General features: G+C 41.8%; 1 protein-coding gene across 3 annotated transcripts in view; it reads left to right on the top strand.

Moving 5' to 3' along the window:
- The window catches only part of SECISBP2L (SECIS binding protein 2 like), a 53,664-nt gene extending 32,323 nt beyond the window's left edge, over positions 1-21,341 (top strand). For all 3 annotated transcript variants that reach the window (XM_073303954.2, XM_073303955.2, XM_073303957.2), the window contains 6 exons: positions 64-196; positions 4,939-5,101; positions 5,759-5,979; positions 6,675-6,829; positions 19,055-19,274; positions 20,479-21,341. In XM_073303954.2, coding sequence (XP_073160055.2) covers positions 64-196; positions 4,939-5,101; positions 5,759-5,979; positions 6,675-6,829; positions 19,055-19,274; positions 20,479-21,152 — 1,566 coding nt within the window. In that variant the 3' untranslated portion in view covers positions 21,153-21,341. The remainder of the gene's footprint in view (positions 1-63; positions 197-4,938; positions 5,102-5,758; positions 5,980-6,674; positions 6,830-19,054; positions 19,275-20,478) is intronic.
- Positions 21,342-23,027: the final 1,686 nt, after the last annotated feature.

Raw genomic sequence — 23,027 nt, 5'->3', positions numbered from 1 at the left:
CTCGTAGCAATCTGTAATAATTACAGGTTTCTAATCGATTGAAAACGAGTATCTTGTTCCTAGATTATTTTAAAAGAGAGAGAAGAAAAGAAAGGACGCTTATCTGCAGATCACAGTCTTCTGGGATCTGATGAACAGAAAGAGGTTCATGTAAGTTTGACTAATGACCAGTCTCAGGAGTTAGCCTCTCAAGAAGGTAAGAGTCTTCTTGTTTTAGGATTTTTAAAAATGATTGTTTTAAATTGAAGTGTCTATACATTTTTAACATGTAACAAAGTCCATTACCATTAGCTTGTTATATATTGTATGAACAGCTATTTCCCTTATGAAAGAATGAAAATTAGATGAAAAAGACCTATTTGAGGCCATTTTGTCCATCCCTCAACTATTCAAGATTCTCATGTGCTTTGTCTGTTATACCATAAAATAAAAAGAAAAGGAGTACTTGTGGCACCTTAGAGACTAACCAATTTATTTGAGCATAAGCTTTCATGGGCTACAGCCCACTTCATCGGATGCATAAAAGTGGAAAATGCAGTGAGGATGTTTTTATACACACAGATCATGAAAAAATGGGTGTTTATCACTTCAAAAGGTTTTCTCTCCCCCCACCCCACCCTCCTGCTGGTAATAGCTTATCTAAAGTGATCGCTCTCCTTACAATGTGTATGATAATCAAGGTGGGCCATTTCCAGCACAAATCAAGGCCCACCTTGATTATCATACACATTGTAAGGAGAGCGATCACTTTAGATAAGCTATTACCAGCAGGAGGGTGGGGTGGGGGGAGAGAAAACCTTTTGAAGTGATAAACACCCATTTTTTCATGATCTGTGTGTATAAAAACATCCTCACTGCATTTTCCACTTTTATGCATCCGATGAAGTGGGCTGTAGCGCATGAAAGCTTATGCTCAAATAAATTGGTTAGTCTCTAAGGTGCCACAAGTACTCCTTTTCTATTTCCTTAAGTACCCTCACACCTTCTTGTCAACTGTCTAAATGGGCCATCTTGATTATCACTACAAAAGTTTTTTTTTCTCCTGCTGATAATAGCTCATCTTAACTAATTAGCCTCCCACAGTTTGTATGGTAACTTCCAACTTGTGTGTGCGGGGCGCGGGGTGGTGCTTCCCTCCTCGGGCTCCCCGGGGGAAGGCGGGCAGGGTGACCCTCGCCAGAGGAGGGTCCGGCTGCCTCCTTTCCTCTCCCCTCTCTGAGACTGTGTGTGTGTTACTATATGTTCCATTCTATGCATCCGACGAAGTGGGCTGTAACCCACGAAAGCTTATGCTCAAATAAATTGGTTAGTCTCTAAGGTGCCACAAGTACTCCTTTTCTTTTTGTGAATACAGACTGACACGGCTGCTACTCTGAAACCTGTCAATAAAATAAAAACCAGCAGGATCTTATTAAAGGGGATAAGACAAGATGTCACATTTATTGTGAATACAGAAAGAATTGTAGTAGGCAGTCAGTTATAGCTATAACATTTCATTCAGTTTCACATTCATTCACACATTCGTTCATACACACACACAGGTTCTGCAGCGGCTGTATAGTTACCAGTCCTGAATGTAGCTTGAGTTCGTGGCTTGGTTTCATAGCTTGTGGCGGCTAACTGGCCAGGCAAGCCGGGCACAAGGAAAAACTGGGTCTCTGTTGGGCATGCATCGATGCCCTTCCATGTTGGCAGCAGAATGTTACCCTTCAAAGTCTTCCATCTCACCCATCCTTTTTGTAGGCTTTAGTTTGAATCCAAAGTCTATAGGTCTTGGTGTGTCACGCTGCCTCTGGGTCCACTCTGATTGATTGATCACCTGTCAATTGCAGACATGACTTTCAGCCTAGGACCTGGCTTTGATGTTTCTTCAATTGTACTTTTGTTCTTTTCTTTTGATGGTGGACTCCTCTTACTTTGTCAGTGGCTCATGAAAGCTTATGCTCAAATAAATTTGTTAGTCTCATTAACATTTGTTAGTTTCTAAGGTGCCACAAGTACTCCTTTTCTTTTTGCGAATACAGACTAACACGGCTGCTACTCTGAAATTTGTCAGGGCTGTTGTCTGCATTTTCAGCGGTTGGGCATTTACACTTTATTTCATCAGGACAGGCTGGGCTGGAGGTTGATTCCGTCATCCATACATACCTCATTCACATATCTAAACCAAACTAATAAGATTACAGCAGGGTTTTGCAAAAATGAAGGTTGCAGCAAGCTTTTACAAAATGAAGTGAGCATTTTAAAATGGAGTTTGGGACAAGTTAAAATGGAGTTTGAGTTACAATATAGACAAGTATAATGAATGGCAAACAGTGAGCAGAAGTTACAATGTTGAAACAGTGTAAGTTTCAGCGATTTAAGCAGTAATTGGATAGAAAGTGAAACTCAGTTAGCCAGTTATTGGGGTAACTGGTTTTATGAATGAATGGTTTTTTCATTCATAAAACTTTGCTTATGAAGTGTTATTAATAAAGTGAACTAAAAACAATTTCATTGATCAGTTCTACATGTCCAGTCTAGCTTTTTCAAATAAATCAGTCTTCCACTTTCCATTTGGGACACTTTCTCTGTAATAGACATTAGTTTGGAAGCTTTTCTGATATTTGGCCATAACCTAAACTTACTCAGTGTCACCCATTTACTCCTAAAAGGAAAAGGAGTACTTCTGGCACCTTAGAGACTGTCACGGTTCCTCCCCCACTCTGAACTCTAGGGTACAGATGTGGGGACCTGCATGAAAAACCTCCTAAGCTTATCTTTACCAGCTTAGGTCAAAACTTCCCCAAGGTACAAAATATTACACCTTGGACTGGCCGCTACCACCACCAAACTAATACTGGTTACTGGGGAAGAGCTGTTTGGACGCGTCCTTCCCCCCAAAATACTTCCCAAAACCTTGCACCCCACTTCCTGGACAAGGTTTGGTAAAAAGCCTCACCAATTTGCCTAGGTGACTACAGACCCAGACCCTTGGATCTTAAGAACACTGAACAATCCTCCCAACACTTGCACCCCCCCTTTCCTGGGAAATGTTGGATAAAAAGCCTCACCAATTTGCATAGGTGACCATAGACCCAAACCCTTGGATCTGAGAACAATGAAAAAGCATTCAGTGTTTTACAAGAAGACTTTTAATAAAAAATAGAAGTAAATAGAAATAAAGAAATCCCCCCTGTAAAATCAGGATGGTAGATATCTTACAGGGTAATTAGATTCAAAAACATAGAGAACCCCTCTAGGCAAAACTTTAAGTTACAAAAAAGATACACAGACAGAAATAGTTATTCTATTCAGCACAATTCTTTTCTCAGCCATTTAAAGAAATCATAATCTAACACATACCTAGCTAGATTACTTACTAAAAGTTCTAAGACTCCATTCCTGTTCTGTCCCTGGCCAAGACGACTACAGACAGACACAGACCCTTTGTTTCTCTCCCTCCTCCCAGCTTTTGAAAGTATCTTGTCTCCTCATTGGTCATTTTGGTCAGGTGCCAGCGAGGTTACCTTTAGCTTCTTAACCCTTTACAGGTGAGAGGAGCTTTCCCCTGGCCAGGAGGGGTTTCAAAGGGGTTTACCCTTCCCTTTATATTTATGACAGAGACTAACAAATTTATTTGAGCAAGTACTCCTTTTCTTTTTGCGAATACAGACTAACACGGCTGCTACTCTGAAACCATTTACTCCTAGTTACCTTGAATTTCTGCTGTGTGAGAAATTGGAGTCAGTTCTTCTTAGGTATTTGGAGTTTTGTAAATGATTAAAACCACCCTTTTAGCCAAACTTTTAATCTTTATTTACAAATTGTTTCCAACAAATACTTAAATTTCTTGTTAGTTTTATAATTCTTACAGTCCTAGGTAATTGAGTATTGTAGTCTACTAGTTTATTTTTTGTTAAATAATTCTGACTTTGCTATCACATTCCTAGGGAGTTAAAATATAAATGTCAAGGGCCAGAATGTCAGCTGATGTAAATTCACATAGCATTATTCATTTCAGTGACCACAGATTTGCTATACCGATTTATACAAACTGAAAATCTGATGCCAAATGTATTTTAGTAATATGTTGTGCTTTTTCTGAGCATTAGTCAGTAGTTAAAAGCACCTGACACAGTTTTCATAAGGCATGAACTTTGGGATAGAAGAACTTGGAAAAAAATGCAGCGGTCCAATTAACCTGTTTACCTGGACTAGTTGTGCCCATCACATTTGAGCTGGAAATCGTGTTAGAACAGGCTTTCTCATGACACTTCTGGTCCTCCTGCTTTTGGTAGGGCCAAAAAAAGCATGAAAACCCAGACTTTTCAAATCACATTCTAGTGCTCCCTCTTCTGTCTAAAATCAGCAAGTACAGAGGCTTATGCAATATGGGGGGAAATGCAAGTTTAGTGCCAAGTCATTTGAACTCCTGCAAACTATTTGAACTTTTGCTAAGGCTATGGTTAATTCTTGAACTGCAAAGGAACATCCAAAGCTGTCAGCCACTACCTCTTTGGTATTTACTACCCACATTGTGATATCGTGGTAATTGTAATGAATGATACTCTAAAGATTGCTAGGACAGCAAGTAGGTAATGACTCTCTGGAGATCATGGTAAAGTAAAGCAGTAAAAAGACAGCATAATTTAAATGTCACACAAGTTTAATTTTTGGAAGAAGTTATTCTTTTCAGGTAGTTCCTGTTTCACTCATATTTTCAAATACCTTTAATAAAAAAAAAAGCTCAAATGTAATAATTAATTATATTTGAATATGCATTCAAAGTGGTTTACCTGACAGATATTAGGTGCCTGAAATTTGTAATATATGTAAAAATCAGAGAGAGGGACATATGAGTGGCAGATGAGTTCCTTTTGTTAAACTGTACTGCTTTTATATATAAATGCATTTCATACTTAAGACGTTTCAAAGCTTTTTTTCCATTTATTTCAGAACCGGGGCTAAGTATGCCTAGTGATACTTCACTCTCTCCAGCAAGTCAGAACTCTCCATATTGTATGACTCCAGTGTCACAAGGCTCACCTGCCAGTTCAGGGATAGGTAGTCCAATGGCATCTTCAACAATCACTAAAATTCACAGCAAGAGATTCAGAGAGTAAGAGCTTTGAATTACTCAACTTGAATTCTAAAAGTGTATTCTAGTCAAATGTATTTTCTAATTGTATTTGAATTTAGTGGACTCTTGTAAGTTGTTGGTGAACGTAAGTAAGCACTACTCGCTGGCACTTTGCACCCTCTGTTTCTTTCTTGCTTGTCATGGGGCAGGTTATAATATTCCTGAGGGATTTCCTGCTTTAAGAAATGGAGTGGGCAGAAAAGTCATTTCAAATGTAGGGCAACTTTGAGTTTTGGGGAGCTGGAAACTCTGTTACAATCCACCCCTACTACAGTGGAATTACCACTAACCAGTGCTCGCTCGAAAGCATCTCTTATTGATTATCAGATTTGATCAAGGAATAGTGAATTGTAAAATATAAGTGTGTATGAGCTATCCTCTTTTAATATGTGGGCTCTGGGTGGGTGGGTTGTATACTGACAATGTATTTCACTGTGGTTTCATTTTAAACACTTTCAGAATATCCTTACATTGTTTTAGGTGTACAGTTCTTTAACTTCTAAATAAATGTATTTAGTATACTTGGCACAAGTAACAAATGATTTCTTTCTGCCAAAAATCATTTAAAGGCCCACAGCAATGAGAGACGCTGCTGAATTTGCTAATGCTAAAATGTGGTGGTTTCTGAATTGACAGGTATTGTAATCAAGTTCTAAGTAAAGAAATAGACGAGTGTGTGACTTTGCTATTGCAAGAGCTTGTCAGCTTCCAGGAACGCATTTACCAAAAGGATCCCATGAGAGCTAAAGCAAGGAGAAGGCTTGTTATGGGTTTGCGTGAGGTTACTAAGCACATGAAGTTAAACAAGATAAAATGTGTGATCATTTCTCCTAACTGTGAAAAAATCCAGTCAAAAGGTACATGTGCTTTAATAAGAAATATTTTAGTGTATAAATGCTACGTGTATATTGCATTTTCCCCAACACTACCAGTGATGCTAACCTTGTTAATCCATGACGTTGACTCCTCAGTCATTTTAAGCATCTTCCATGCTGTCCCATAAGCATGACAGGTCATCTTTCAATTCCATTGTAAAGCTGCCACACTCTGCTTTGGGCCCATTTCTTTAACTACAGGAAGCAATGGGGCAGGAATTGTGCCTTCCTGTATGTGGGACTGGGGACTGTGCCTAGTATATTTCAGACACTACGGGAATGCAAATGATAACTTCCTGAGATATGTAAGAGAAGGAAAAGATCTATTAAGATACAAAGAATCCAGTTTCATAAAGTTTCTGCTTTAGTACTCCTGGTGTGTAATACAGCACCATTAGAGGGTTCAGAGCATTGTTAAGTGTACAGATTAACTGATCGTATTCAGTAAATAACTGCTTGTTTTATTCAAGTACAATCAAGTCTAACTTACTGCATGTACACTGCATGCAAAGCCTTACTGTTTTCATGGCTTAATCTAAATATCTGATGGCTAACTATGTGTACTAAAGTTTTAGCTGATAGCCACTGACACAAACTGGAATACTGGATTGGACTAAAGTGCACTAGTAAAGATAACTGTTCTAAGCTTTAGCTTAGTGTTATTTTTTTATCCTAAGGTGGATTGGATGAAGCTCTGTATAATGTAATAGCCATGGCACGAGAGCAAGAGATTCCTTTTGTCTTTGCACTTGGACGTAAAGCTCTTGGTCGTTGTGTGAACAAACTAGTTCCTGTTAGTGTGGTGGGAATCTTCAACTATTCAGGTGCTGAGGTAAGCAATTCATTTCTGAATAGATAGCTGAAATAGTTAAAGCCGTTTCAATTTTTTTCTCATGTAATACATGTTTACAAACTTTGTTCACTGCCCTTGGACTCACAAGCTAGCATGCATGCATACATACATACAGTGAAACCCCACTATAACGTGATAATTGGGGTCCAAAAAATTCGATCGCGATAAATGCGGGGTCACTTTATAGCGGGGTTACAAAAATTTACCATTTCAAGCCAGTCAGTTTAAGTCTTGTTAAAAAAACAACGGTTGTCACAGCATGTTTTAAACACAAAAGTAGTAATTTAATTACCTGTACATGAAAGAAACATGTGAAATCAACTAATCATTGCGCACTAATACTAATCATTGCGCACAGTGCAAAGTCAATCTGGTTGTATGACTCCATAATTTTAAATGTCATCACTTTTTAAAAAATCTATCTAGTGTGGTCTGCTTATTTGCCGCAGACTGTTGCATTCTGGCAAAGTCAAGAATGCTTCTGAGTTGGAGGATTTTGATGCTGTCCATGTCTTGAGTTTCCAGCCACCTCAAACTGGCTTCTAGGTGCTTCACTGGCTCGGACACTTTGGATGGGAGAGTTGAGGTGCCGTCTTTGTCATTAGCACCACTGGTTTCGGGCTCTGGTGATGCAGCTTCATTCTTCCCGCTGACATTTGCAACAATTTCGTCATCTGAGATGTGTTCATATATGGGGCAGATGTCATCTGCTTAAAACCAGTTGAGGATCTCATGATGACAGTGCTCATATTCTCCGAGTGCTTCTTTGGCTAAATGTAAGTTGTCTTCAGTGAATCTTGTAAATTCAGGCTTGTCGTTGTTACCATCATCGTGTGTAGATGACGGAAAAGCTGGAGCAAGACCCTTTTATCCAGTATCGTTCAATGCAATGTGCAGAGATAGCATCCCAGGCTTTCCCACCGAGGTGACAGACTTCTTTCAAGTTGAGTGACGCCAGTGATGTGTCCACGGAGGAGTTGTTATCTGCTACCATCTGCTTGATCATTTTGCAATGATAGTTTTGCTTAAATACCGATATGATGCCTTGGTCCAGTGGCTGGATTTCTGATGTAGTTTTCTTTGGGAGATAAGAGCCTTTAATCTTGCTGTCATCACTGACAAGATTTTCCGCTGTGGGGTGGGCAGGGCAATTATCCAGAAGGAGGAGAGCTTTTTGCTCCTGCTTGAGTTTTTGCAAAGGAGCCCGAACAGCTGGCATGAAAGTTTTATGGAACCAGTCTTAAAATATGGAGCTTTTCATCCATGCATTCTTGCTGTTGGTGTATTCAAAGGGAAGATTAACATGATGAAAACATGTGGGAGACCTCGCTTTTCCGATCATCAGAGGTCTGACTTTGTGGCTGCCAGACTTGTTGACGCAAAACAAGAGTGACTCAGTCCTTCCTCTGCTTAAAGCCTTCTTGTTTGTGACTATCAGTCCTGGGTGTGATCAGATAACATTTTAAAGCATAAACCAGTCTCATTGCAGTTGTAAACTTGATCGGCTGTGTAGCAACCTTCCTCCGGCAACTTTTTAAGCTCAATTGGGTAGGAATCGGCAGCCTCTTTATCAACTGAGAGGATTTCCCCAAACACAAGAACTTGGGTTATAGAGTGCCTTTTCTTGAATCTGTCTAGCCAGCCGTTATTTGCCTTACATTTGGATTCATTTGCATTGATAAGGCAATCAAATTTCTCTGCTTGAGCTTTCAGAATAGGGCCAGAAATGGGAACTCCTTCTGAGTGAACCTGGACAAACCATTGGTACAAGGCTGAATCTTGCTTTCGTCCTCAGCAAACTTGACCTTTTTACGCTGTAAACCAGTTTCCTCTTCAAGAATGCAGGGTAGGCTACGGAGCTTTTCTTCTTCTTCTTTCCACCCTCACAGAGTGGACTCGTGAATTCCTATGTCTCTAGGAAGCTGTGTTTGTTGTTTGCCCTTCTTTAGTTGATCCAGGGCATACAATTTCTCTTGGGCAGAAAATGACCTGCGTTTGTGAACTGGCATATCCATAACGGAAGAATGCAGTTTGTTTATAAATATCGTAAAAAAAGTATTCTGGCAAAACATGAACAGTATTACGGCCTTAAAGGGGAGCCAACTTATGATTGCGTTATATCCGAACTCACGTTATCACGGTGCACGTTATTGTGAGGTTTTACTATACGTACAGAGTGCTGACTGGCATTGGATGTCAATTTTATCTTGGCCTATTTATTGTAAAGTTGCTTATCTCTTTAAATTTGACATGCTGCTCTGTCAATTCTGTGATGTCAGATTTGTCACATCTAAATCCTCTTCTTCCTCTATATCTTTGGAACATGCTGGCAGACATCTTTTTGAAGTGCCAGCTGAAATGACCTGGAATGTTTCGGACTGTAAGGCATGCCAGCATCTTGAAGTAAGGCAACAGTTGGCCTGTTAAAAAGATTGGGAGGTCTTTGAAGGAGGTCTTGGGAGGCCTCAAAGGAGCACTGGTACCAAGGGCATCTACCAGCTACCTAAAATCCTCATATTTTCATCAAAGCTGTATGCTTCTGCTTCATTGGGTCTGCACACCTTGGGAGGGTTGTGGGTTGCCATCATATTAGATGTGACCTGTGCATGTATCATATCATCCTGGCCTGTGATCAGAGGCGATGCGGTGCGGCTGAGATGGCATGCGGGGTCATATGTCCATCCGTTTCCCCCCGTCCCCTCCCCCCCTCCCCGATTTAACTGCTTGCTTGTACTGAGCATGCTCACATGGACCGAGCATGCTGAGTAACATCTGCTGAAGCTGCTGCCCTCACTCTGCCCTTATTTATGCCCCTGCATTATCGGCAGGTATGGATCATTTCTGCCTGTGATATAACCACTCCAACCCTGTAGGTACAGCTCATCTATTGCCTGCACTAAAACTAGGATGATAAGCTTTTCCTCCATCTGTTGGGAAAAACAGTGAGGGGGAAAAAAGCCATTTTTTGAAAATGAAACAGAACAAAAACTGTATCTCACGTTGTTGTAAACACATTTATTCTTTAAAAACTAAAAAGGGCACTCATTGTCCTAAATGAAAAGCTTGCAGTTCTAAGGGAAATATAATCAAATCCTCCATTCGAACTAATTAGGCCTACCATTCTTTCTTTCTTTTGTCTGCTCTCAGATAAGATACAGTTTCCACAACCCACAGATTATTTTTTTTTTGTCCAGCTTTATGCCTATGAAGTTTCAACCAAAGCAGTCTGAGTGTGCCAAAAACACACTCAGTTGATAACTGAGTTGCCTGGAGTGGTATGTGAGAGTCTTCTTCTAAAAATTGACAAGTCTGAATATCTGTTCTAACATCTGTGACTTTACTTATTTGGTGGATGCAACAAACTGACAAACAAAGAGATTTGGGGTATAAATAGAAAAGGAGTACTTGTGGCACCTAAGGGTATGTCTACACTACAAAATTAGGTCGAATTTATAGAAGTCGGTTTTTTAGAAATCGGTTTTATATATTCGAGTGTATGTGTCCCCACAGAAAATGCTCTAAGTGCATTAAGTGCATTAACTCGGCGGAGTGCTTCCACAATACCGAGGCTAGAGTCGACTTCTGGAGCGTTGCACTGTGGGTAGCTACCCCACAGTTCCTGCAGTCTCCGCTGCCCATTGGAATTCTGGGTTGAGATCCCAATGCCTGATGGGGCTAAAACATTGTCGCGGGTGGTTCTGGGTACATATCGTCAGGCCCCCCGTTCCCTCCCTCCCTCCGTGAAAGCAAGGGCAAACAATCATTTTGCGCCTTTTTTCCTGAGTTACCTGTGCAGACGCCATACCACGGCAAGCATGGAGCCCGCTCAGGTAACCGTCACCGTATGTCTCCTGGGTGCTGGCAGATGCGGTACGGCATTGCTACACAGTAGCAGCAACCAATTGCCTTCTGGCAGCAGATGGTGCAGTACGACTGGTAGCCGTCCTAGTCGTGTCCGAGGTGCTCCTGGCCATGTCGGCTGGGAGCGCCTGGGCAGACATGGGTGCAGGGACTAAATTTGGAGTGACTTGACCAGGTCATTCTCTTTAGTCCTGCAGTCAGTCCTATTGAACCGTCTTATGGTGAGCAGGCAGGCGATACGGATTGCTAGCAGTCGTACTGTACCATCTTCTGCCGGGCCGGCAAGAGATGAGGATGGCTAGCAGTCGTATTGTACCATCTTCTGCCGGGCAGGCAAGAGATGAGGATGGCTAGCAGTCGTACTGTACCATCTTCTGCCGAGCAGCCATGAGATGTGGATGGCATGCAATCCTTCTGCACCGTCTGCTGCCAGCCAAAGATGTAAAAGATAGATGGAGTGGATCAAAACAAGAAATAGACCAGATTTGTTCTGTACTCATTTGCTTCCCCCTCCCTCCCCTGTCTAGGGGACTCATTCCTCTACGTCACACTGCAGTCACTCACAGAGAAGGTGCAGTGAGGTAAATCTAGCCATGTATCAATCAGAGGCCAGGCTAACCTCCTTGTTCCAATAAGAACAATAACTTAGGTGCACCATTTCTTATTGGAACCCTCCGTGAAGTCCTGCCTGAAATACTCCTTGATGTAAAGCCACCCCCTTTGTTGATTTTAGCTCCCTGAAGCCAACCCTGTAAGCCGTGTCGTCAGTCGCCCCTCCCTCTGTCAGAGCAACGGCAGACAATCGTTCCGCGCCTTTTTTCTGTGCGGACGCCATACCAAGGCAAGCATGGAGGCCGCTCAGCTCACTTTGGCAATTAGGAGCACATTAAACACCACATGCATTATCCAGCAGTATATGCAGCACCAGAACCTGGCAAAGCGATACCGGGCGAGGAGGCGACGTCAGCACGGTCACGTGAGTGATCAGGACATGGACACAGACTTCTCTGAAAGCATGGGCCCTGCCAATGCATGCATCATGGTGCTAATGGGGCAGGTTCATGCTGTAGAACGCCGATTCTGGGCTCGGGAAACAAGCACAGACTGGTGGGACCGCATAGTGTTGCAGGTCTGGGACGATTCCCAGTGGCTGCGAAACTTTCGCATGCGTAAGGGCACTTTCATGGAACTTTGTGACTTGCTTTCCCCTGCCCTGAGGCGCATGAATACCAAGATGAGAGCAGCCCTCACAGTTGAGAAGCGAGTGGCGATAGCCCTGTGGAAGCTTGCAACGCCAGACAGCTACCGGTCAGTTGGGAATCAATTTGGAGTGAGCAAATCTACTGTTGGGGCTGCTGTAATGCAAGTAGCCCACGCAATCAAAGATCTGCTGATATCAAGGGTAGTGACCCTGGGAAATGTGCAGGTCATAGTGGATGGCTTTGCTGCAATGGGATTCCCTAACTGTGGCGGGGCCATAGACGGAACCCATATCCCTATCTTGGCACCGAAGCACCAAGCCGCCGAGTACATAAACCACAAGGGGTACTTTTCAATAGTGCTGCAAACTCTGGTGGATCACAAGGGACGTTTCACCAACATCAACGTGGGATGGCCAGGAAAGGTACATGACGCTCGCATCTTCAGGAACTCTGGTCTGTTTCAAAAGCTGCAGGAAGGGACTTTATTCCCAGACCAGAAAATAACTGTTGGGGATGTTGAAATGCCTATATGTATCCTTGGGGACCCAGCCTACCCCTTAATGCCATGGCTCATGAAGCCGTACGCAGGCAGCCTGGACAGTAGTCACGAGCTGTTCAACTACAGGCTGAGCAAGTGCAGAATGGTGGTAGAATATGCGTTTGGACGTTTAAAGGCGCGCTGGCGCAGTTTACTGACTCGCTTAGACCTCAGCGAAACCAGTATTCCCACTGTTATTACTGCTTGCTGTGTGCTCCACAATATCTGTGAGAGTAAGGGGGAGCCGTTTATGGCGGGGTGGGAGGTTGAGGCAAATCGCCTGGCTGCTAGTTACGCGCAGCCAGACACCAGGGCAGTTAGAAGAGCACAGGAGGACGCGGTACGCATCAGAGAAGCTTTGAAAATCAGTTTCATGACTGGCCAGGCTACGGTGTGAAAGTTCTCCTTGTTTCTCCTTGATGAAACCCCCCGCCCCTTGGTTCACTCTACTTCCCTGTAAGCTAACCACCCTCCCCTCCTCCCTTCGATCACTGCTTGCAGAGGCAATAAAGTCATTGTTGCTTCACATTCATGCATTCTTTATTCATTCATCACACAAATAGGGGGATGACTACCAAGGTAGCCCGGGATGGGTGGTGGAGGAGGGAAGGAAAATGCTACACAGCACTTTAAAAGTTTACAACTTTAAAATTTATTGAATGCCAGCCTTCTTTTTTTTGGGCAATCCTCTGTGGTGGAGTGGCTGGTTGGCCAGTGGCCCCCCCAGCGCGTTCTTGGGCGTCTGGGTGTGGAGGCTATGGAACTTGGGGAGGAGGGCGGTTGGTTACACAGGGGCTGTAGTGGCAGTCTGTGCTCCAGCTGCCTTTGCTGCAGCTCAACCGTGCACTGGAGCATACTGGTTTGGTCCTCCAGCAGCCTCAGCATTGAATCCTGCCTCCTCTCATCACGCTGCCGCCACATTTGAGCTTCAGCCCGCCACTTACTCTCTTCAGCCCGCCACCTCTCCTCCCGGTCATTTTGTGCTTTTCTGCACTCTGACCTTATTTGCCTCCACGTGTTTGTCTGTGCTCTGTCAGTGTGGGAGGACAGCATGAGCTCGGAGAACATTTCATCTCGAGTGCGTTTTTTTTTTTTCTTTCTAAGCTTCACTAGCCTCTGGGAAGGAGAAGATCCTGTGATCATTGAAACACATGCAGCTGGTGGAGGAAAAAAAAGGGACAGCGGTATTTAAAAAGACACATTTTATAAAACAGTGGCTACACTCTTTTTCAGGGTAAACCTTGCTGTTAACATTACATACATAGCACATGTGCTTTCATTACAAGGTTGCATTTTGCCTCCCCCCACCGTGTGGCTACCCCCTCAACCCTCCCCCCTCCCTGTGGCTAACAGCGGGGAACATTTCTGTTTAGCCACAGGCAAACAGCCCAGCAGGAATGGGCTCCTCTGAGTGTCCCCTGAAGAAAAGCACACTATTTCAACCAGGTGACCATGAATTATATCTCACTCTCCTGAGGATAACACAGAGAGATAAAGAACGGATGTTGTTTGAACGCCAGCAAACATACACTGCAATCTTTGTTGTACAGTGATTCCAGAGTATGTGTTACTGGCCTGGAGTGGTAAAGTGTCCTACCATGAAGGACGCAATAAGGCTGCCCTCCCCAGAAACCTTTTGCGAAGGCTTTGGGAGTACATCCAGGAGAGCCGCGAATGCCAGGGCAAAGTAATCCTTTCACATGCTTGCTTTTAAACCACGTATAGTATTTTAAAAGGTACACTCACTGGAGGTCCCTTCTCTGCCTGCTGGGTCCAGGAGGCAGCCTTGGGTGGGTTCGGGGGGTATTGGCTCTAGGTCCAGGGTGAGAAACAGTTCCTGGCTGTCGGGAAAACCGGTTTCTCTGCTTGCTTGCTGTGAGCTATCTACAACCTCATCATCATCTTCTTCGTCCACAAAACCTGCTTCCGTATTGCCTCCATGTCCATTGAAGGAGTCAAACAACACGGCTGGGGTAGTGGTGGCTGAACCCCCTAAAATGGCATGCAGCTCATCATAGAAGCGGCATGTTTGGGGCTCTGACCCGGAGCAGCCGTTCGCCTCTCTGGTTTCCTGGTAGGCTTGCCTCAGCTCCTTCAGTTTCACGCAGCACTGCTTCGGGTCCCTGTTATGGCCTCTGTCCTTCATGCCCTGGGAGATTTTGACAAAGGTTTTGGCATTTCGAAAACTGGAACAGAGTTCTGATAGCACGGATTCCTCTCCCCATACAGTGATCAGATCCCTTACCTCCCGTTCGGTCCATGCTGGAGCTCTTTTGCGATTCTGGGACTCCATCATGGTCACCTCTGCTGATGAGCTCTGCATGGTCACCTGCAGCTTGCCACGCTGGCCAAACAGAAAATGAGATTCAAAAGTTCGCGGTTCTTTTCCTGTCTACCTGGCCAGTGCATCTGAGTTGAGAGTGCTGTCCAGAGCAGTCACAATGGAGCACTCTGGGATAGCTCCCGGAGGCCAATACCATCGAATTGTGTCCACAGTACCCCAAATTCGAGCCGGCAAGGCCGATTTAAGCGCTAATCCACTTGTCAGGGGTGGAGTAAGGAAATTGATTTTAAGAACCCTTTAAGTCGAAATAAAGGGCTTCATCGTGTGGACAGGTGCAGGTTTACTTTGATTTAATGCTGCTAAATTCGACCTAAAGTCCTAGTGTAGACCAGGGCTTAGAGACTAACCAATTTATTTGAGCATAAGCTTTCGTGAGCTACAGCTCACTTCATCGGATGCTGTAGCTCACGAAAGCTTATGCTCAAATAAATTGGTTAGTCTCTAAGGTGCCACAAGTACTCCTTTTCTTTTTGCGAATACAGACTAACACGGCTGTTACTCTGAAACCAGGGGTATAAATGTGATTGTTCCATTTTAAAGCTAGATGATGATGGGGGGGGGGAGGAACGACTCAAGATTAATTATAGAATCATAAGGCTGGAAGGGACCTCAAGAGGTTATCTAGTCCAGTTTCCCATGCTCATGGCAGGACTAAGTATTATCTAGATCATCCCTGACAGGTGTTTGTCTAATCTGCTTTTAAAAATTTCCAATGATGGAGATTTCACAACCTCCCTAGGCAATTTATTCCAGTGCTTAACCACCCTGACAGGAAGTTTTTACTAATGTCCAACCTAAACCTCCCTTGCTGCAATATAAGCCCATTGCTTCTTGTCCTATCCTCAGAGGTTAAGAAAAACCATCTTTCTCCCTCCTCCTTGTAACAACCTTTTATGTACTTGAAAACTATTACCATATCCCCTCTGTCTTCTCTTCTCCAGACTAAACAAACCCAGTTTTTTCAATCTTCCCTCATGTTTTCTAGACCTTTAATCATTTTGTTGCTCTTCTCTGGACTTTCTCCAATTTGTCCTAAAATGTGGCACCCAGAACTGGACACAATACTCCAGTTGAGGCCTAATCAGTGTAGTGGAATAGAGTGGAAGAATTACTTCTTGTGCTAATACATCCCATTTTGAATTTTAATCCTATCTTCCAAATCACTTGCAACCCCTCCCAGCTTGGTAATTGTCCACAAACTTTATAAGTGTACTCTCTATACCATTATCTAAATCATTGATGAAGATATTGAATAGAACGGGACCCAGAACTGATCCATGCGGGATCCCATTTGTAATGCCCTTCCAGCATGACTGTGAATCAATGAAAAGGAGTACTTGGGGCACCTTAGAGGCTAACAAACTTATTTGAGCATAAGCTTTCATGTGCTACAGCTCACTTCAAATCAGATGCATTCAGTGGAAAATACAGCGGGGAGATTTATATACATAGAGAACATGAAACAATGGGTGTTACCACACACACTGTAATGAGAGTGATCACTTAAGGTGAGCTATTAAGCAGGAGAGTGGGGGGGGGGGTTAGTCTCTAAGGTGCCACAAGTACTCCTTTTCTTTTTGCAAATACAGACAAACACTGCTGCTACTCTGAAACCTGTGAATCAATGATAACTACTCTCTGGGAACGGTTATCCCACCAGTTTTGCCCCCACCTTATAGCAGCTCCATCTAGAAGTTGAATTAGCATAATTTTTGTTAGCCTGAATTGATTGTTAGCTTGAATTGGTTATGTTGTCTATCAGGGTCATGGGTTGAGCTCAGAACAAGGAGACTTGGTAATGGAAATGTCTCACCTCCTTTGAATAACTTTTTAGTTTTGTCCTGGGTTTCTAGGTCTATATTAAATAAATTAGGTCAGATGTCTGAGTCTGTGACAGAGTTTTTCATCTTGCAGTCTGACCATATCACTCTGACATTTCCTTTCCTTTTGTAACCTTTAATGTACCTCTCTGGTAGTCCCTTGTTATATAGACCATTGGCTACTATCTGATCAAAAGTCCTCCTCACCCTCATTCTTAGTGTAAGTTTCACCATACTTAAAGTAGTTGGATGCAAATGTAGAGAGACAGTCTTCCTATGAGTTCGCGTAAGTGGTGTTGGGAAGCCTGGGTATATGTATCCTTTTTCAGTCAACCAACCCATAAGGTGGCGGATGGTTACATTTAAACTTCCACAATGCATGTTAGGACTATATTAGGTGTTGCTACTTTCTAAATAAGGCTTACATAGTGCACTGAACACCCATGTACTTCAAAGGCAGTCATCCTGAAGCTTTCCCATCGTTCCATTTTATTTTCATTTTCTGAGCAAACAGAAAAGCCCATATGCATTCTTGCATGGCATCTTCAGCAATTTGGGCACAGTATTTGAACGTTCTCTTTTCAGATGTAGGAACACAATCTTCCCTATATGAACCCTAGCATCCATTTTTGGGTCATTAGGTTTTAGTGATTATCAAATCACCCATTTACAGTAATGATCAGCAGCTTTCACATTTACAACAGTTGGAATGAGAAACAGACACCTACTAAATTTAGCACCTGGTAGACTGAAAAATAAGAAGAGTTGTTCCTACTCCTTGTAGAGCTATATGTAATCAGATACCCTCCTCCTCCTTCCTGCCACCTGCCAGAACTTTCTAGGAAGCCAGTGTCCTCTAACAGGTACTGGTGCTGGAACTGGGGGTGCTGCTGCTTGAAGTGGTTTCCATCATGTACAGGGTTTACAGTTTGGTTCAATGGCTCTCCACACGCCCACTATAAAAATCATTTCTGCACTCCTGCCAGTGACAGATTTCTAGACTACTTTCCTTCCTTACCCCCATAATCCCACTGGCTGTGTATTCTCTGGGTAGAATGGAGGGTGTGGCATGGGGAAATGGAACAGGCTTTTCATATCCCCGATTAAAGCTATAGGATTACTGATGGCTCCTGATGCCCGAGGCCTGGACTTTTTGACAGGCACCTCATAAATTGCACCATGAATGCTGGCATCAAGGAGTTGAAGATGCTGAGGTGACAGCACTTTGTTCTCACAATAATAGAAATGGTGGCACTTATTGGTGTTAACCTGTCTGTCTTCTGATTTTGACTAAAGTATAAAGGATTCTTAGTTTGTTGTCGACATTACATGTACCTGTTAATGTTATGTGTAACATGACCAATTTGTGTTGAGCATGTTTGTTTAATTGTACATTGTTACTCTTTGAAATTGAGCATGTAATTATTTCTGCCTAACTGGACTTATTTCAGGTATTGTAGCATGTACTATAACTTAAACCACTTAACAATTAAGCTGTTAACAATATTTTTCTCAAGATGTAAAGTTTTTAATAAAACAGATATCGATGGGGTGGAAACAAAATTACCAGCAATGAGTGTGCTAAAACAGCTAGCCACAGACAGTATTGAATTTTAGATCATGTTCCTTCCTTTACCTGCTAAGGAAGGAAGTGTCCATTAAATACTTAAATTGTCATTCATCTTTTGTTCTAATGTATATTTGGAAAGAGATTCAATATCAAGTGCGGGTCAGTAATGGAAAACTTCATTAAATATTCATTTTACTGGCTCCAAATGTTTATGGTGGTTTCTTTCGTGCAAAAGTAAGACTGCTATTCTAATCAGAGGTTTCCTTGAACATGTGATTCCATTTTTTGCTAAGCCTGGGTTGTAAGATGTTGTGACATCCCACTGAAAAAGGTAATAGGCTTTATATGGGAGATAATCCATATCTAAATGTGCCATAATATAATAGGCTCAAACCTATTAATCATTGCACAAAATAAAACCTGATTAGATCTGTGCCATTGGGAAGTAAAGACTAGCAGTGAGACCAAAGAGGCTTAAGATGACCAAAATTAGTAACTAGTGGGTTTTTTTTGTTTTTTGTTTTTTTTTTAAAAGGAAAATTCTGCAAGACTGAGTTTTATCATTTGGGATTTTAGGCTGAGTGAACGCTTCCTGTGAGTCGGCAAACAATGCAGGATGGCTGTGTTCTTTCCCTCCTACCCGTGCTTCATCAGACATACCCCCAGCAAAAACTTGAGCTGTGTAAATGCAGAGGCATCCTTAAAATGAAACGTAGAGCATGACTGATTGCCCAAAATAAAGGGCACACTCTTTTTGACTAGACAGGCTTTAGGGTTGCATGCACAGGACCTGTTAATAAAAGGGAAAATGTGTCAAGTGAAAATGTTCGTGAAGAAACTAACAAATTTGAAAATGTCTTCCTATTTAGAGCCTGTTTAATAAGTTGGTCTCGCTGACTGAGGAGGCCAGAAAGGCTTACAGAGATATGGTTGCATCAATGGAGCAGGAACAGGCAGAAGAGGCCTTAAAGAATGTTAAGAAGGCACCCCATCACATGGGTCATTCTCGTAATCCCTCTGCGGCAAGCGCTATTTCATTCTGTAGTGTTATTTCAGAGCCCATATCTGAAGTGAATGAGAAAGAATATGGTAAGTATTAAAAATGTATATTTCTATTACATAACATAAAGTGGAAATAACTATAAATATTAAACTATAGGTAGAAAAAAATTCTCCCAATACTTCCCAGTCTAGAATATATTCTACACTTCAGAGACTGTGATCCAAAATTGGTTTGGCTCTTGGGGTGAGACAGTAGTCTTCTGGGGAAGTTCTTCTAGAACTGACCACATAAAAATAATGGCATTTGCCTTAATTCTCAGATGTGTTCCAAATACTTTGTGATGCAAAGCAACCCTAAAGCTAACCGCAGGGGGATCACTTCAGTTGCTGAAGGATTCTCCATGGTATTGAGCTGGTATATGAAGGCCAGCGGTGAGGTCTGAACAGGGAGTTGTGTGTGTATAGGGCAGAATGAAGGGGGATGACGGGGGAAGTGAAGAGATGAGAGGTAGACGGGAGCTAAATTATTTAGGTCTTTGAAGACTGGAGCCGTTAGCTTAAATTTGATGTTGAAAGGAAGCCAGTGAAGGGTTTTGAAGAGTTGTCATGGTCTGAGCAACCTACAAGATTGGTTTATGCATCAGGTCTTAAGCACACACAGTTTAACAGCTGGGATAGTACTAGTTAAGAATGAAATACTTGTCTAACCCAGGCCAAGTTGTTGATAGAATTGCTGTTTTTTTTTTTTTTCCCCTGAGCATTCCCTTTACTCAAAATAATGCCTTGATTACTTGGAGAGTGTGGGGTTTTTTTAATTTTATGATCTACCTTTGAGGTTGCTTTTTTTAACTTCTTGTTCAGAATTCAACAGTTATTAACAAACACCAGCAGGATGATGATTAATACTATTTTGGCAAATTACCATGGGATTCTGGCACTGACAGTAAAACTGCGCTCTGCATGGTCTCCCCGCACACCCTCTGCCGTGCCGTTTCTGCCTGAGTGAAGTGCTGAGGCAAGCGCATCAACACCTTTTTGATTTCAGAACAAAATGTGTTTGAGAATCTCTTTAAGCATGAAACACTTTACTTCACAGCTTTTTCTGCTCTTGATTTTTTTCAAACTGTTGTTCACTGTGATCATGTTTGGACAAGTATAGTGTTACGTGCACATGTCTCCCTTTTATGCTTTTTACTTGAACAGGATCTTAGGATTTTGTTTTAATTGTGTAAATGTTTTAACTCTCGAAGCTGTCAGTTTTCTGATGAGCTTGTGGTGTCTTGATTTGCAGAAACAAACTGGAGAAACATGGTGGAAACATCTGATGGGTTAGAAACCTCTGAAAATGAGAGAGTGTCCTCATTTAAGACCACTGCACCAGAAAAATCTAGTAGTGTTCAAATTGAAAAAGCCACTGTTAATAAACATCCGCTTACAGCTACAACTGGAACTACCTCAACTGCAAGTCATGGAAAATCCTTGCCAAGTGACAAAGAGGAGGTGAAGCCAGATGACAATCTGGAGTGGGCCTCACAGCAGAGTACAGAGACAGGATCTTTGGATGGCAGCTGTCGTGATCTTTTAAATTCCTCTATGACCAGTACCACCAGTACTCTTGTACCAGGAATGCTTGAAGAAGAGGAGGAGGATGACGATGAAGATGATGAGGATTACACCCATGAACCTATATCAGTAGAGGTTCAACTTAATAGCAGAATTGAATCTTGGGTCTCAGAGACCCAAAGAACTATGGAAACCCTTCAACTTGGGAAGACCCTTAGTGGTGCAGAGGGAGACAATGCAGAACAAAGTGAAGAGGAAGAGAGAGAAACGCCTGAGCAGGTAGATCCAGTAATTGATAGTGAGGAATGGACAACTGACAAGCATGCAAATAATGCCCAACATAAACCCACAATCAGCAATTCTCTGAATAAAGAACACACAGATTCCAATTACGTGTTGTAAAAATAAGTACAAACTCAGGAACTCTTTAAAATTATAACTAACTGTTGTAAGGGTTGCAGCCATTACTTTGTGTGCTTCATCTCAACATTTTGCACTGTTTAACATTTAATGTATGTATTTAATTCACAACAAATATTTGTAGCTGTCTATTGTTAATTGTTTCATTAAAACCTATAGTTTAGCTTTTAATCAGTATCTGTGTATTTCCCAGAATTGAAACCATCTATGTAAAAATTTCAATTAATAATAGATCTTCACTTGAGCTGCTTTTGTAAACGGAGAAACTATTTATAAATGACCAATTGTAAGCAAAAGTCTTCTTAAATTTGACTGTTTATCTTTTTTTCAACACATGAGCTGATCTACGTTTTAAGACTTGCAACAGTTACCAACATTTTGCATTGCTGTTACCCCAATCATTTTAACCTGATTGGCCATAATTTTCTAATTATACCAGGAAATAATAAAAAAAAAAACAATTGGCTTCTCTGTAGAGAGAAGTCAGAAAAACCCAAAAACATTTTTCTCGCAGTCAAAAGGAAAAGGAGATTGAGAAATGTGTGCATGATTCTTATGCTAGAACAGATGCAGCTTTTTAGTTGGGTTGGTGAGGGTATATTGCAAAAGCTGCTGACTGTAATGAGAGTTACAATATGCTAGAATAACTTTAACCCAAAACTACAATAGCAAAATAATTGTAGTTAATGTATGTTTGCTTTTTTCCAATGAAATACTTTAAAAAAAAAAATCACTATTTGCAGAGTCACAGTAAGGGAACCATGACCACCATCCATGTTGTTCTTCATAACTGACTGCTTCCTTATTCTTTCACTTACCTCAGGAATGCTGATATGCATAATTTTATTTACATTAAATAAAACAGGCAAAAGTGATCTGAGTATTTAACAGTAAGTGTGACTGATATAATAGCTAAGTGTATTGTTGTGTTCTCTTGCATGCTTTGATTCTGGCCACTTTTATATTGAGTTCAGGATCAATTTCAGGATTAATTCTCACTGAGAATGTGAACTCTTATTCCTCAGTTGTAGCAGCCTAGTAGTTGACTTCTAGAGTAGTAAAGTAGTAGGAAGGCAGTAAAAGTAGTAAAGTAGTGGGAAGGCAGGAAAGTGCCTTGGAGTTCTGAGAGGTGTCAGTGGTTTAAAAAAAAAAGCCAGAAATGAATAAGCTGCCATAGAATTATCTCCGTTTGTTCCTAGTATTGAAATTAAATCCATTATCTGGAGATGAAATTATTTCAGATTGGGGATGGAGTATATGTCTAATCCTTGCACACCAAGAGTCTGAATTTTCTAAATTTTGTCCAGTACTGGCAATAAATGTATTGAAGTCGTCAGCACCGAGGACTTGACTATAAGAGTAGCCAAAGACCCATTTTCATGAATAACAATTTTTCGTGACAAAGATAGATTTGTTTTAATTCTACATCATTATTCTAGACCACTTCCATTTAAAAGGTAACTTTCAGTAACACAAAATAAATGGACATTTTAGTTGCACACTTAGTTTACTTAACAACTTGGGACCAGCACTTTTTTAGTATTTGTAATAGGGATATTTCATGTTGCACTGGGAAAATCAGACTCCAGGTTTAGGAAATATCTAGTCCTGTCTTTCAACTGGTAATAAGCATTGTGGAAACAAAGAGTTTGAGTATTATGTAAATAACACTTTGGTATCTGTAGACATAGCAAATGCTATGCAGGACATTGTTGAAGAAAGCAGCTGGCTGTCCTGTCATGTTCTTAGTTACATTATATAATCTTCCTAGGTATTAGCAACAGACAGTTGATAGGAATACAAAGAGTAAAGAATGATGCCTCCTAAATATTAACCCCAATTGTCTGAACTGCAGAC

Source organism: Lepidochelys kempii, chromosome 10, assembly GCF_965140285.1.
Source record: "Lepidochelys kempii isolate rLepKem1 chromosome 10, rLepKem1.hap1, whole genome shotgun sequence".
In the NCBI taxonomy this organism is placed as follows: domain Eukaryota; kingdom Metazoa; phylum Chordata; order Testudines; family Cheloniidae; genus Lepidochelys; species Lepidochelys kempii.
The sequence above is the reverse complement of the archived record's forward strand: the minus strand, read 5'-3'. Positions and strand labels throughout refer to the sequence as shown.